The sequence below is a fragment of the Bipolaris maydis genome, assembly GCF_028858645.1.
Source record: "Bipolaris maydis strain C4 unplaced genomic scaffold PSV08scaffold_13, whole genome shotgun sequence".
NCBI lineage: Eukaryota > Fungi > Ascomycota > Dothideomycetes > Pleosporales > Pleosporaceae > Bipolaris > Bipolaris maydis.
Window position 1 is genome coordinate 1389519 of NW_027093869.1, and position 13870 is coordinate 1403388.

A 13870-nucleotide genomic window follows, 5' to 3' on the forward strand; every position below is an offset into this window, starting at 1 on the left:
AACAACCAATGAGGTCAAAATACCACTGCAACCCATTCTTCAATAAGGAGAAAACTTGGGGAGGTAAAAAAGCGTTCGGTATTTCCAACAAACCACTTAAACCGAATCACCTCAGGCCTTCAAAACACCTAAATCCTTCTGTGAGTATTTGAGTGCTTCACACAGCGAGTTATCATCAGCTTTCAGTCGATGCTATGGTCTACATTTATGAACAATCAAATAGTTAATGTTGATCCCAATGCAACCAATAGAGCCAACACAAAATTCTCAACGACCATAGTCGCCTGCGCACCCGTGTTTTGAGAGCATGTGTCTACAATTCTTATCAGTTCGAAGCAACTAGATCAGAATTCACAGAGTGCTATCCACCTTTTATAATTGTCTTTCTTTGAAAATACTTTGTTTTTGTAAGGTGGGCACATGTTGCACTTGTAACTTGGGTCAGAGTGCTGAGTCTTCACGTGCCGCTTTATGTCGCCCTTGAATATAAACGTCTGCCCACAACGGTCTTCTGGGCAGCGATGTCGCTGGTCTATACTTTGATGCGACCTGTTATGGCCAGCATGCATGTTGAGTGAGTAGTGTTTGTGGCAAGAGAGTACTTACTCCTCTCCTAAACCCAGTGCTTCTCGCTTGCTTTCTGAACGATCCCTGGTTTTTTGGGGATAGTTTTGCACAATAGGACCCCTTCCCCACGACGAGACCGATCTGGATCAGGTCTTTTAATAAACCGGGCATTTGCAAAGGTTTGTGGCGGTGGAGATGGTTCTGCATGTGTTTCGCAAGGTGACAAAGGTGGTGAACATTCAACATAGTCACCATCTTGATAACATTTTTCAGATCTGCAGACATCAAACATCTGGCTAGCAGGCTTTGGGTAAATCGGATTTGCAGGTGATTGAAAGGCTCGTTCTATGGCGCTTTGTGTAGGCGCCTTCAGTTTCCTAGCGCTGGATAACTTTTTAGACTTCGTTGGGAGGAGCTAAGACGGCGCGCGATATCTGAAGTCCTGCATCTACCCTTTGCTTACGCTAAAGTATACACACGCTGCAAGTCTTGTATTTCAACTACTCGATTGCGCGTCGCCCTCTTGACCTTTGGAGCTTGATCACGTGTTTGGCCACAACATTCCACATGTCTGGTTGCATCTTCGCCATAGCGTACCAGAAAAAAGATTTGTGAGAGCGAGTGTTCTCCTCTGACTTGCTCACGGTTTCTTCGATAACTGAAGCTAGTACCACTTGAGAGTGATGAGGGAATGTAGACGTGCGAACTAACTAGCTCCACTGCCAATAATCCCTACGGTAAGAGGCACCTTGCAGCGACATAGAGAACAGTGAGCTTAACATCTTGTCTGTTATATGTGCTGACCTAGCATCTGCCGCAGTCGTATCAATGTAATGATAGCGTAATCAGCTTACTCATGGTGTGCTCAACGAGAACCCTCCATGGCTAGGCCAGAAACGCCGTCTGCCCCGGTAACGAGGATGCTCACTGTAATCCTAGCCATTCTGAGCTTGTCTACTAGAAAAATGAGAGATAGGCTTCCGCAACGAGTAGTAAGTACTGCTTTGCAACCTGAGAAGCTCTGGTGTAATGAGCAAGGCAAGAAGCTCTAGAAGACAAAATTTCTGTACTCACGCTTTTATCTATAGCCGGCTACCAGGCAGATTTGATACATTCTGGAGCATTATACGCAGGCGCCTGGGATTATTGCAACTTTATCGAAAAATGCTGCTGAACTTCCGTGGCGCTTTGAAGCTTTCTCCAGCAGCCATTCTTCTTGGGACGTCTTTCAACATACTAGAAGCAGGCAAGCAAACATCTCAATAACAAGCAGCCGATGTAACCTCTGACCTGCTGTAGTGTCCATTGGCTTGCTAATCTTTCCACCATCAGCGCACGGGGCTGCCTTTGCTAATCTACAGAGCCAGGCGATGTCTCTGTACATCATGAGGTATTACACTTGCTCTGTCGTACCAAAACTTGCTTATGATACATAGCACTGTCGTCTCCCAAATCACTCTCACCTGTGGGGGGTCGAGTATGCCGAGCGCCTTAGGCTCGATGCTGGCGGAGGCACTCCCATTTTTGAGGAGCATTGCCACTTCCATCCAGCAGGAGTTGAGCCCGGAGCATCCTGGCGTGCTTCCGACAACAATGGTCGCATATGCATTGACGAGCCTCCTGCTGGGGGGCGTGTTCTTTGCACTTGCAGCATTGCGCTGTGGTAGACTCACGGGATACTTTCCTCGAACAGTCAAGACTGGTGTAGTTGGTGAGAGCGCTCTGGGGTACTTCAGTAGATGAACTGACAGTGACAGGCGCTGTGGGTGTCTCCCTATTTGTTCTAGGGCTTGAGATTCCTTTTTCTTCCAAATCGGCCCACCTGAGCTACAAGACTCTCTTCGAAAAGAGTCATTTGCCTTTGCTGGCTGCTTCTCTAGGGCCAGCCGTTCTACTTTCTTCATCAGGTCGCCTTTCCTGCCTTGAACGAATACCGAAGAAGCCGACGAAGCATCCGCTCTATATACCGCTATTTTGTTTTGCTGTGGCGGGTGTGTTTTGGCTCGTCGTAGCGACATGCAAAGACGCTTCCATGAAAAAGCTTGTCTCAGCTGGCTGGCTCTTCAGTGTAGAGCATAGATCCACTCAGGCTACCGCCGCAGCCGAGTGGGACTACTGGGCCCTATTCAACTTCAACAAGGTCGAATGGTACGCCTTGTCGGCTGGAATCCGTGATATCATACTACTCGTTTTGATTGGCGCCCTGAGCTTACCAATTTTTGCCTCAGAAGCGCTTCTGGAACGGGGCAAGTCGGACAACAGCATGAATCACGAGTTTGTTGGCCATGGTATCTCGAATACGATAGCTGGGGCGATTGGCACTCTGCCTAATCTCTTCGTGGGTATACCAGCTCCTCCCAAGAAAGATCATCACTTATGTTATCTAGGTGCTTTCGAACTCTCGATTCTTCTATCGTGCCACAGGCCGCCGCCCAGAAGCCGCGTTGATTGCGCTTCTCACGCTTGCATTCTTCTTTTTTTCATTCCGCGTCCTGCCTTATGTACCGACCATACAGGCCTCGGCTCTTGTGCTCTTCGTTGGCATCGAGCTGATGCTGGAAGCGTTGTGGGATTCCACAGCGTCACTTACTAGCTGCGAGTGGACCGTCGTCGCGAGCACTACAATCGCTTGTACTTGGCTTGGATTCGCACCGGGAGTGGGGGTAGGATTTGCAGTTGTTGTAACCCTGCAATTTTGCTACCACATCCTCGATTCGGTAACGTGCCATGCGTCTTGAGAAGAGCGGGCGCTGACCTAATACACAGCGACCCCACGTGACACAACTGTGCACACACGTACCGTTGAGTGCGGTGCCATATATTCCATCATTTTTCTCTCAGATGTCTTTTCCTGGCGATCTGTCGAAAGAAATGGGCTATACGGTTACAGAGCTGCAGTCTTCGTCGTCTACAGCTCGGCTAATGCTGCCAGTCGTGGTAAGCCTCAAGGGACGCATCAGCTCTTCTGCTATTCCTTCATTAGACCAGATCTTCGGACGATATTGTCAATCTTCGCATATCATACTCAACTTGGAAGCGGTGGATTCAGCTGAGACCAGCGTCGCAGAGTATATACAAACCCAAGCTAAGAAAACACAGGACACTCTCTTCTTCAGCATCGTGGTTTCTCATACCCAGCTAACACTGAAGAGTGATTTGGAGCGGGGCAAAGTGGATTGTAGCTATAGCGTAGCCACTCCGCCAGTGGTTAGTGCTCCTGCATCTGTTAGTCAGAAGCAGCTCCGAGTATACGACACGCTGGAAGACGCGATTTGTGGTCTACGATACGAGCACCGGTCAAGCTCTTCCTTCTTGCCCGCTAACAGTCTCACTGCATTGTGCAAGACGATCTTGCATCAGCACAACAGGAATAACAAGCAATTCACACTTCCCGAGCTGCATTCGGCAGGAACAGTGGTGAGAGTCCTCGCATGTGGTGAGACAATTGCTTGCTCTGAGTACCCGTTTCTACCGGCATTCGTGATACTCGATGGTCGCGTGGCCTTGCGAGAGCATGCTACTTCACTTGGCGGTGGAAAAAGAATGTGTATTCGAAAGGCCGTGCCTTCAGCAGCGAGAGCTATCTTTCGGCGCAAGACAACAGAGAAAGATAGAGATAATATCTCTGTAATAGAAGGGTCTGTACATGGTGCTGGGCCTCGCGTGATTGCACCGCTACTTCCGTTCTGCGCCCGTGTGGACAGTGAGACTTGTTTGATCTTAGATATCGATGCCCGCAACACGCACTGGGCTGAGATAATCAAACGGTGGAGACAAATAGGCGCTATCAACGACAAAAAGTAAATCAGTGGATTCTATCTTGGTGAATTAGAGCATGGAAATGGCCTCATAGCTGAAGGGGAGCTGCTCGCACTTGGCATTCACATACAGATTAGGCCGCCTGATTTCGTCTTCGAACAAGAGCCCAACTTTCTGTAGACATTTGTATGCGACAGTGATGTAAGTATGACGTCATTATCTTGGAAGATTGGAAAGAGAACATTGTATCTACGACGTTTGACGGTTCACTCCCTGTATTACTATTCTTGTATCGTTTGGTTACATGTTATTTCTCTATTACTTCTTGATGTGTCCCCACTGTTACAATGTATGCGTTTGGTCATACACTGACTGCTCAGTGCGTTAAATTGTAATTCGGTTAATCTCCGATTTTCTTCTTTCCTGAATTATTTTCGTTCAACGGAGTCGATACTCGTGCTCTTTATTTTTTTTGAATGGTATATCTAGCTATAAAAGTTTCAGATTAATAGCGTAGTTAGATCATTTCTTCTTAGTAACCACCTATTGTCCTCTGTACATCATAGTCCCTCTTCTGGTCCTTGTATACGTCCTAAATTCCAATCGCGTGAGGCCTATTTGAAAAGTTGGTATCCAGTAACCTTCCATACGAACCTTCTGGAATCGCGCTGCTATGCCTTTTTATGACTTATTTTACATCTTGAAGTGGTTTCTTGAGACTTGATAGGATAACGTTTTCTTCAAGCCTTCGCTCACTGACTATTGTTGTACTGGGGCTGCCACATGACTCTGGAGCTTATTGGTTAGCTGGTTGTTTGAGTCTTGCGTAATAGGAACGCGTCTTTAGATTAGATGTATTTCGAGTTTACCTACTGGATGGCTATATGTTGTGCTGCAGTCCCAAAGTTGGCTGTGTTCGAGTTTGAGGTTATATATGTATGTCTGGCAGGAATCGGAGTTACGTTAAGCCAGTGTTCGAAGATATACCATAGTCTGAATTACACGTAAAGTGTAGATACTAAGGAAAAAATCAGGCCTTTTTCATATTGACGAAGCTTCTATCTTGACTTATTGCCCTATAAGCTGTGACGGGTCCCATGTACCGCACTAATCTCGCTATACAATCAGCCTATGAAGCGTCCCTGTAACATCATTGTTAGGCTTATTCTGTATGGTTCCATCTGGAAGCAATCAAAACGAAGTTTGTACACTGCTGCATAACCATGATGATTTTGATATTGCATGACGTAGTTTATACTTATTTCGCGTCAGTCCCAGCTGCTGACTTTCAAGGACTTTTTTTGAGTCTGGATGCTGGCTTTTCAGCAGAGCTCGGTGAATATCATGATGGTTTAGATTAACTTCTACCAAACTCGGTAGCGGCGTGCGGCGTGCGGCCTGCTACATCAGCCCGTGATGGTTTCCATATTGGAGCGATTTTGAGATTGCTATCAAGTCGACCTAGTAAAGAGTTTCCAGATATTGGCTGCGTATCAGAGGCCGCAGTTCGCTTATTTGTTACCGCTTGCGCACAACGGCTGCTAGATTCACTACCAAGGCGAACAAAAGGTTGTTGATGCTGAATGGGTGCATGAGATGAAAGAAGAGCATATTCGTTGTACTGCGGTCGGTGTGGTTGTAACGTTTGCCGCTGGAGACTTTCTGATTGTGGTTGTGGAGCATGCTGAACTACATGGGGAGTCCTTCTTCAGATGCATGTTGATAGGTGCAATGGAAGCCACTAGCGGCAAGACATGATTTGCAGGAGCAGATATCTCAAGATGGAATGCAAGAGAATGCCCACAGTTGCGAGACTGATTTTGTTTCAGCTTGCAATTATTGATGTAGTTCGTCATCCTTATAATGATTCATCGGTGGATGTGTACTTTTAGACTGCAAAAGGATCAGCACCCGCTTACTTCTCACGCAAACGCATAAAGACTCACATCTTTTTGTGCTCAGGGATATCGTAGAACAGATGCGCTTTGTATCCGGTATCTGGATTAGGCTCTAGCAAGTGGTCCCGGTTTGATCTCCCCCAAATCAAAGGTCCGAAGTGTTTCAACAAACTGTCACATTTACCGCAAAATTAAGTAAAACACCTCGAATGTCCGTTTGAGACGCGTCCAGTTTCTGTAGCAGGACCTGTAGCAATTCTTGTGATAGGCGGTTTAACTCTTCAGACAGAGAAAATTGATATTGGCCGTTATATATGGGGACGGCAAATCTACTATCCGATTTCAGACCCAGGCACTGTACCACAGCATAGATATAAGTTTTCCTCCTATGCGTGAAAAAGAACCATTCATCTCGAACCCATGGTCGCGTACCGTACTGCAGGTGCTGCGATCGAATGGGCTGTAGTGTTTGTTGCTGAGGATTCTGTGCTTGTGGCTGTGGAGCAAGGGTATGTATGCACTGTAACCTATGAGTTATGTTCTTTTTTGTTTCAAACTTCATCGGATAGAGTCTCTACCTTGCGTTTATAACGTCTGCAATCTGGACAAGCCCCCCTTCTTACTTTCAAACAAATAGGTAATACGTCTGGAGTCATCTTTCTCCGTTCACCATTCTGATGTCGCACGTGGGAGATACTCTTTGGCAAAAAAGTAGTTTCTACCGTTACAGCATGATTTTCGAGGCTTATCGTACTAATCCAGTTATTTTCGGTATAGCATATACTCGTGTCTCCTTGTGGTAGCAATCCTGATCTCGCAGAATGGGACGCAGAGTCATGTTTCTGTGGTTGGAAAGAAGGTGACTCTGGAGTTTCTGTTTTCTTCATCTCTAAACCCTAATGTAGAAAATCAATGATAGCCTGATGTTTTCTGTGTCCAAAAATTTGACAAACCTGGATATATTTAAGAGTATCGGGAAAGGCGTCAGAACCAACAGTGAACTCTATATCTGCCAATGGTGTCCTGTTAACGTATATCTGTTCAGCTCAATTCATAATGTTCATTGAAAGTATTCTGGCTAAACTGTGTTGAGTAGAATTGGGATAAGCATCCAGAAATACATGTGATAGCGTAAGGTTTCGATAAGGATTGGGTGAGTAATAGCCAGCGACTGAGGATCGTGTCACCATGTAAGATGTCCAAAAGGAAACCTGTGAATGTGAAATATCCCCCAGAAGTTCAGGTACATGGGGGCTTGCGTGTGAGACGTTTAGTGGTGAATTACTCCAGAACAAACGAAACCAACTTCTAATATCGTCAGCATTACGTATGCAGAATCGCTGCAAATCACTTGGTTTGTGCATCTTAATTTGGATGAAGCTAAAGCGAGCTTTCGGAAGGCAAAAAGGGCGAGCAAGGCAAAAGGGTGATGATGGCCTGGTCGAGGCCGTGTCATGTCAAAAGATCCTACTACGATTAGCCTGCAATAGCCGAGATTGCGATCGGCCAAGTGAATGTCAAGTTTCGATCAAGATGCCAATGTTATTTCAATTTGCCGTGGTGAGACTGCATGCGCGGCTGGTGTTGCCGCCGGACCTCTCTGTTGGCATATGGCCTGAGCTCTGCGGACATTACGTGACGTTCCTGAACAGGTTAGAACACGCGCACAGGGCTGGGCCTGGCACGAGCCTCGTGCTCAGACCAATTTACGACACCCAGTTTTAGCGCCATCACCTCGAGCCAGTGCATCCGGCCGCCGACGGCTACGGGACGGCTGGCCCCAACCAAGGGAAGCGCACCCCACGTTCAGCTGCTTGTTGGTCGACCCTGGCAGTTCACTCTTACACGGGTCCTGCACTGAAACCTTGGTGAACCATGCCCTGGCAGCTGGCAGCATGAGTTGGATTTAGCGACATAACCGAGGCAAGACTGTTCTCACTGCAACCGAGTCTCTTCGTGTGAGTAACATTGCAATTCTCTCATACCGCACTCGCTTTGAGAAAGGCGGTCGTGGGTCGTGCTGCGCCTAGGGGAACCATGCTCTCAACAATATGTTCCATCTGGGCGCGGAATGTCCTATTCTAGCAATGCTCCGCGCAACTACTCGTGTCTGGCTTTACGCGTACATCCACTTGTGCCAGATACACTTGTAGCCCCTTAATAAGCAAAAAGTTTCACTAAGGATCTATAACAATATGACATGGAAGCGAAAGTGATAAAACGAGTTCTTTTTAGGTCTGCAGCCTCATATCAAGGCTCTTAACCCAATCAAAACGCTGTATTTTTGCTAGTATCTCGGCTTAATTCCCAACTTGGTGTACAATCTTGACCGGAATTGGTGGCAAATCGTTTCGTACCCAGCGCACGGTCATTTGACGAGACGCTTACCGCATGTGACAGTGCTGCACAGTGCTTAGGCAGCTTATCCTAGCTAGCGTAGTCTGTCCGCGCACTGTTGCTGCCTGCTTGGCGCGTGGCTTCGGAAGCTTCCCACCATCTGATGTTATCACACCACCCACACTGCGCATGCTCGTCTCTTCAGCACACGTCGTTCCATAATTATAATGACCATCAAACCCAACGAGGTCGCACTGAAGGAAGTCTGGCCATCTTCGGATACATTAGTCTGCTGCGGAACGGTACAATATGGAAACCCAGCACACAGTCTTTGTGCTTACCAGAATTCTAGATCTATTTCCCACCTTTCGGTGGTCACGATACATATGATCGGCATCATGACCAGACTGACCCAACAAGCTGGTCAACGGCAGATACTCTGTCAACAACTCTCGAAGCCGAACGCCCTACACTACAAAAGATAATGGACGCCGGCGGCGAGATCGATCACCAGGTCATACCAGAGAGAAATGTGGACAATTGTATCAGAAAGAAGAGGGTAGTGGTTCGAGTGTTCACCAAGACATGCAAGCTCCCTGAAATAATACAGGCTTTCACAACGCTTGATGGAATTTACCTACAACAGCCGGTTGACATTAGTGACAACTGCCCATACTACGATTTTCAACTTCTGCACTTTGGGCCTCCCGATGTTGTCAAATCAGAGCATACTGAGCGAGATGGACAGGAATACTATAGATTTATCCACCTGCCAAAAGAGGTTGTTCTACAGCTACAGCTATGAGCAATAATTTTCACCTCGGTTAGCTCCATCACCCCACCAACACCAATCTAATCTACTTTTTTGAATGCCAACCACCAACGCTACACCACGCCAATTCGTCAGCTATAGATACAATAAGCTCCACCAGACTGGATCGGTACAGGATAAACCTCGCTCCGGCCGCCCACAGATACTTTCACATCACCAGCAGAAGCTGATATATCGTGCGGCACGAGCTAATCCAAAAATACTATACGAAGACCTTGCTAAAGTCACCGTCTTTATGCACCCAGATGGCACCCCTTCGAAGGCTCCCAGCCGCTGAACCTTATACTCAGTCCTCAAACGTCGAAAGTTAACTAAGCACCGCTGCAAAAGACGACCCAAGCTGACCCCTAAGCAAGCTCGTCGGCGCTACAGATTCGCATGTCGGTACCGTAGTTTTCCTTAGCATCAGCGCACGGTCAAGTTCTCAGATGAGTGCTCAGTTCAGAAGGGATTGGGTGGCACACAGGAGTGGTGTTTTCGATATCTAGAAGAGAAATAGAAGCGGAGGATGCTAACAGAGGCTCGTGCCAGCCAGGGCCCGCAGCAGATGGTGTGGGGGGCTATATGGGTGGATGGACGCGGCCAAGGGCGACGCAGTCCTCTGGTGATCATGGAAAGGGATCTAGATGCTCCCCGCGGTAGGTACAGCGTCCAAAGTTATATCTAAACCCTTGAGCAAGGTCTTCTACCCCACTAGCGGCCCTCACAGCTTTTCATGCATAATAACGCGCGTATACACACCGCGGGTAGTGTGCGCGAGTTCCTCACCACCAACCAGATTACACCACTTAGCTAGCCAGCTTATTCACCAGACCTCAACCCTATCAGGCACCTCTAATAGACTCTTAAACGAAACATGAGCCGCTTCTATCCACAGTACTTCAATTACAGCAAATCTCAGGAATAGTTGGATGGTTTTTGTAGGGCACTAAAAGAGTGCTGGCGGAGGATACCAAGTAGCCAGATCAAGGCACTCATTGAGTCAATGCCGCGACGCCTCCGCGCAACGCGCCAAGCGCGAGGCTGGCAAACCAAATACTAGTATAGAGGAATTAATTGCATCTTTCAAATTCAAAAAATATGTAGCTTTGGTGGAGATATAAGTCGTAGAAGCACTGGCGTCAACCTTTGGTGATGGGCTGATTTCAATTGGCGAGGTGAAACTTTTTGCCTAGTACTGTAGAAAGGGCATAGCATGTTAATGTGTATTGAGTTCTCCAATGTTCCTGCGATTATTGTCTATACATGAGTGTCCTATCTCCAGTCCTTACATTCAAAGGTACGAAAGTCTAGAGGAATACCTGTAGCGGATACAGATATTACATCATAGGGACGTAGGAACGTTCACGTTGTCTTAGTGCGACACAGTTTATGGTGGAATGACGATATTTTGTTGATTCGGATCATCCACTCGCGAAGGCTATAGTCACAAGCGGATATTACCGGATGACCAACGTAAGTTACGACGTGTGAATATGTCCGTGTCGAGGAATCGCCCTTGGCTTCCCAAGATGGGACTAGCATCAACCAGAAGTTCTTACTAGGATGGCAAAATTGCATGATTTTACTCGTACCACAGTAACCACAGGGCAAGCACGATTTCATCGCTCGACAGTAAGGCTCATGGGGTGGAAAAAGACGTCCCTGGCCCTATCAGGCGCCACAAAAGTCTTGTTATGCTGCTGAATCGAAGGCGCACTATTCTAATGTCAGATAAAGCAGAGGTAGTAGTGACGATGCTGCTGTAATTTATTGTCCAGAACCAAGTGTAAGTGCTTGGAGAAAGCCCTAGTATACCGTCTACGAAGGCAAACGAGATGCTCTACATATGCAAAAAGCTCTACGCGCCCGAAGTCAAGGTACCTCGCTTGTTTTCCCGTGCAGGGGTTTTTTCTGGCCTAAAGAATTGATGTTAACTAGTGAATGATACCTCGGACGGGTTCAAATCTGTACTTTCAAATGGAGGCAGGACCGAATGCCAAAATCGCAACCGGTTTTTGGAATATCGCCCCGGCCCATGTGGTTGGTTTGTTGGAATGTAAGGAACTAGTTCTCCGATTACTCTAACTACATGAACCTGCTACCCCCATCAAGCTATATCCTACTCTGTTCCTTAAGCTAACCCGTTCTCTGTGGATATAACATTGCAAAGAGTTACGATGTCTACCTCCTTGGCTCAATAGGGCCGTTTCCATTATAAGCACGCGATGATTTGCACTGATCTGTCTATTTGTAGCGTACTCTTTTGCGGTCAGGCATAAATGTATCGTCTATAGAGCCTGAACGTTTCCTCTTTTTATGTCTGGCACTTGCTCCATCGACTACAATTCCCGCATGTCTTGATACATAGACCTCATTTTGCTGTGGTGTCTTTCCAGAGTTTTCATGTGTCACAATTTGTCGTTGTAGCCGGTAGATATTATCTTCCAATTCAACGGACCTTTCCATATCGTATACCTTATGCTGGAGAAGTTCTATTTGGGCCGCTTGTAATCTCTCCCAAAGACATATACACTGCATCTTTGGTTCTTTGATAGACTCGTTTCTCCACCCATACCCTAAATCCTCAAGATATGCTTGTCGTGCGTCATCTTGCTGTCGCATTGGAATTTCCTTTAAAGCGATAAATTCACTCTGATGTTGAGCAACATCTTTGTTCCCACTTGCAGATCTCCCATCATCTGGATGTTCATTCCAGCTCGAGGCGTATGCCATAGATACGTCAGAGCTCGAAGGGGAAGAAATATTAGTCATCCTTTGCACAAGCATCATTCGAAAAGCGGCGTATCATAGGTGGCTACCTGCTTTTTGAGGTTTCTTGCTTCGGGTAAGCATAACCTTATCATCTTATGAAACTGGTGGTCTAACCAACGGCATAGCGCTCACGTCATACGTAGCTCTGTATTTGTACAGGAGTGATGACTATGCAACCATGAAACCAAAAGTATTGCAAACTGTAGATAGAGCAAGTCTATATAGATCAATGCGATGTGTCAATAGCGTAAATCAACATGGAGATGCCAGCTGCAACGTATCCACGGTGAAAAGAAATTTAAACTCGCTTTGATCAAGCGTGGTATCCATGGGCATCGTCAGCAGTAATATCCATGTGGAATTCCAGAATTGAGGTATTCCGTGGGCTTGGAATTCCATTCTCGCGGAATTCCTGGCCCGTGGAATGACATGAAGTTATGTAAGCTGCTGACGCCAATTTATCACCAACTCTATACTTGTTTCTTATATGACATAAGTGATTCATGATGGCTCTTGTCAGCACCATTGAGCCTTAAGAAAGGGGTCCACGAGGCTCATAACGCTTCCTTAGTTGAGTGCTCGCTGCAGCTTCAGGACAGGTACACTCTGATGCAGTTGCAGCTTCCGGTTTGCGCACGCTGCTTGGTTGTCATCCCACGCAGGACACGGATCTGCCTGATGTAAGCTTGTCCAAACAGAGTCAAGCCATGTAAATATGATGTGTTGATTGGTCTGAGAGTTTGAAAGAGGACGCATCGCTGACAGAAACTAACTTAACTTGTGCTGTCCCGACATAAAGGAAACACCTAATGTTACGTTCGCTAAGTGATGTGGAAGAATTCCATTATGCTAACTGTTGTCTCTGACCAAGCTGACCCCATAGCCAGTTACATACGTATATAAGCCTAGAGATGCGAATTATATCCACCAACGTACTGGAAAATGCAACAACTTGGGGGTTTGCCACATGCTCAACCATCTTCACAATTGCTATTGTGTACTGAAGCCCGCGTAATAGCATCTTCGGGGTTGGACGCGAGCAGAAACTCCTGGATCCTTGCTAGGCTGAGTTTGTTGTCTGGTATAAGGTCCCCGAACCGCTTGGCCAACATATGTACGTTAGCCTGTTTCCCTTCGTAAATCTTAACAAACATCTTCATCGCCGAGGCCTTTGTCGACAACTTAAACTCAATCTTACGATCGATACGGCCTGGACGGGTGAGGGTCTCATCAAGCAGTTCGGGCCGATTGGATGTTACTATCAGGATATATCCTTCCGCGGTAGCAAATCCATCCAAGCTACTTAACAAACCACAGAGTGAGAACTTTACATCATTCTGTTCAAGGCCATTCTGGACGAAGCTCACTTCTTTGCTTTTCCTGCGTGCAACACTGATTCGATCTAGTTCCTCAACCAGAACAATAGATTTTTGTGGGAGAGTCATAAAGATGTTTTGCAGCTCTGTGTCATCCATTTCGCTGTCTTGAAGTGATAGTATGTATACATCAAGTTGGAAATATGCAGCTATAGCTTTGACGAAACTTGTTTTTCCGGTTCCAGGTGGTCCGTGAAGAAGATAGCCCCGGCGCCATGGAATACCATTCTTCTGACACATTTGAGCAAAGCTTGGTTGCAGGAAGTCCCCTATGTCCTTCACAACACTTTGTTTTGTAGAATCATCTAGTGTGATGGATTCCATACCTCGATGAAGTCTGTGGACTG

The 13870-nt window shown here is 46.7% G+C and overlaps 3 protein-coding genes across 3 annotated transcripts; 2 read left to right on the top strand and 1 right to left on the bottom strand.

The window, feature by feature from the left end:
* Positions 1-1731: 1731 nt before the first annotated feature.
* Positions 1732-4371, top strand: PSV08DRAFT_373806 (uncharacterized protein; the record flags this gene model as incomplete). The annotated part of the gene is made up of 6 exons (XM_066093278.1): positions 1732-1813; positions 1867-1957; positions 2004-2278; positions 2325-2905; positions 2955-3284; positions 3334-4371. 6 exons carry the CDS (start codon positions 1732-1734, stop codon positions 4369-4371), a joined length of 2397 nt encoding a protein of 798 aa, XP_065948547.1.
* Positions 4372-9389: 5018 nt separating this feature from the next.
* PSV08DRAFT_327255 (uncharacterized protein) lies at positions 9390-10059 on the top strand. The gene has a single exon (XM_066092731.1). It carries the CDS (start codon positions 9431-9433, stop codon positions 9668-9670), a length of 240 nt encoding a protein of 79 aa, XP_065948548.1. The 5' UTR covers positions 9390-9430; the 3' UTR covers positions 9671-10059.
* Positions 10060-13118: 3059 nt separating this feature from the next.
* Positions 13119-13847, bottom strand: PSV08DRAFT_411922 (P-loop containing nucleoside triphosphate hydrolase protein; the record flags this gene model as incomplete). The annotated part of the gene is made up of 1 exon (XM_066093917.1): positions 13119-13847. The coding sequence occupies one exon, from the start codon at positions 13845-13847 to the stop codon at positions 13119-13121; it is 729 nt and encodes a 242-aa protein (XP_065948549.1).
* Between the last annotated feature and the right edge of the window lie 23 nt (positions 13848-13870).

Bases quoted from the DNA above. Each gene is read 5' to 3' on its own strand.
- PSV08DRAFT_327255 (XM_066092731.1), top strand. From the start codon at position 9,431: ATGCCAACCACCAACGCTACACCACGCCAATTCGTCAGCTATAGATAC.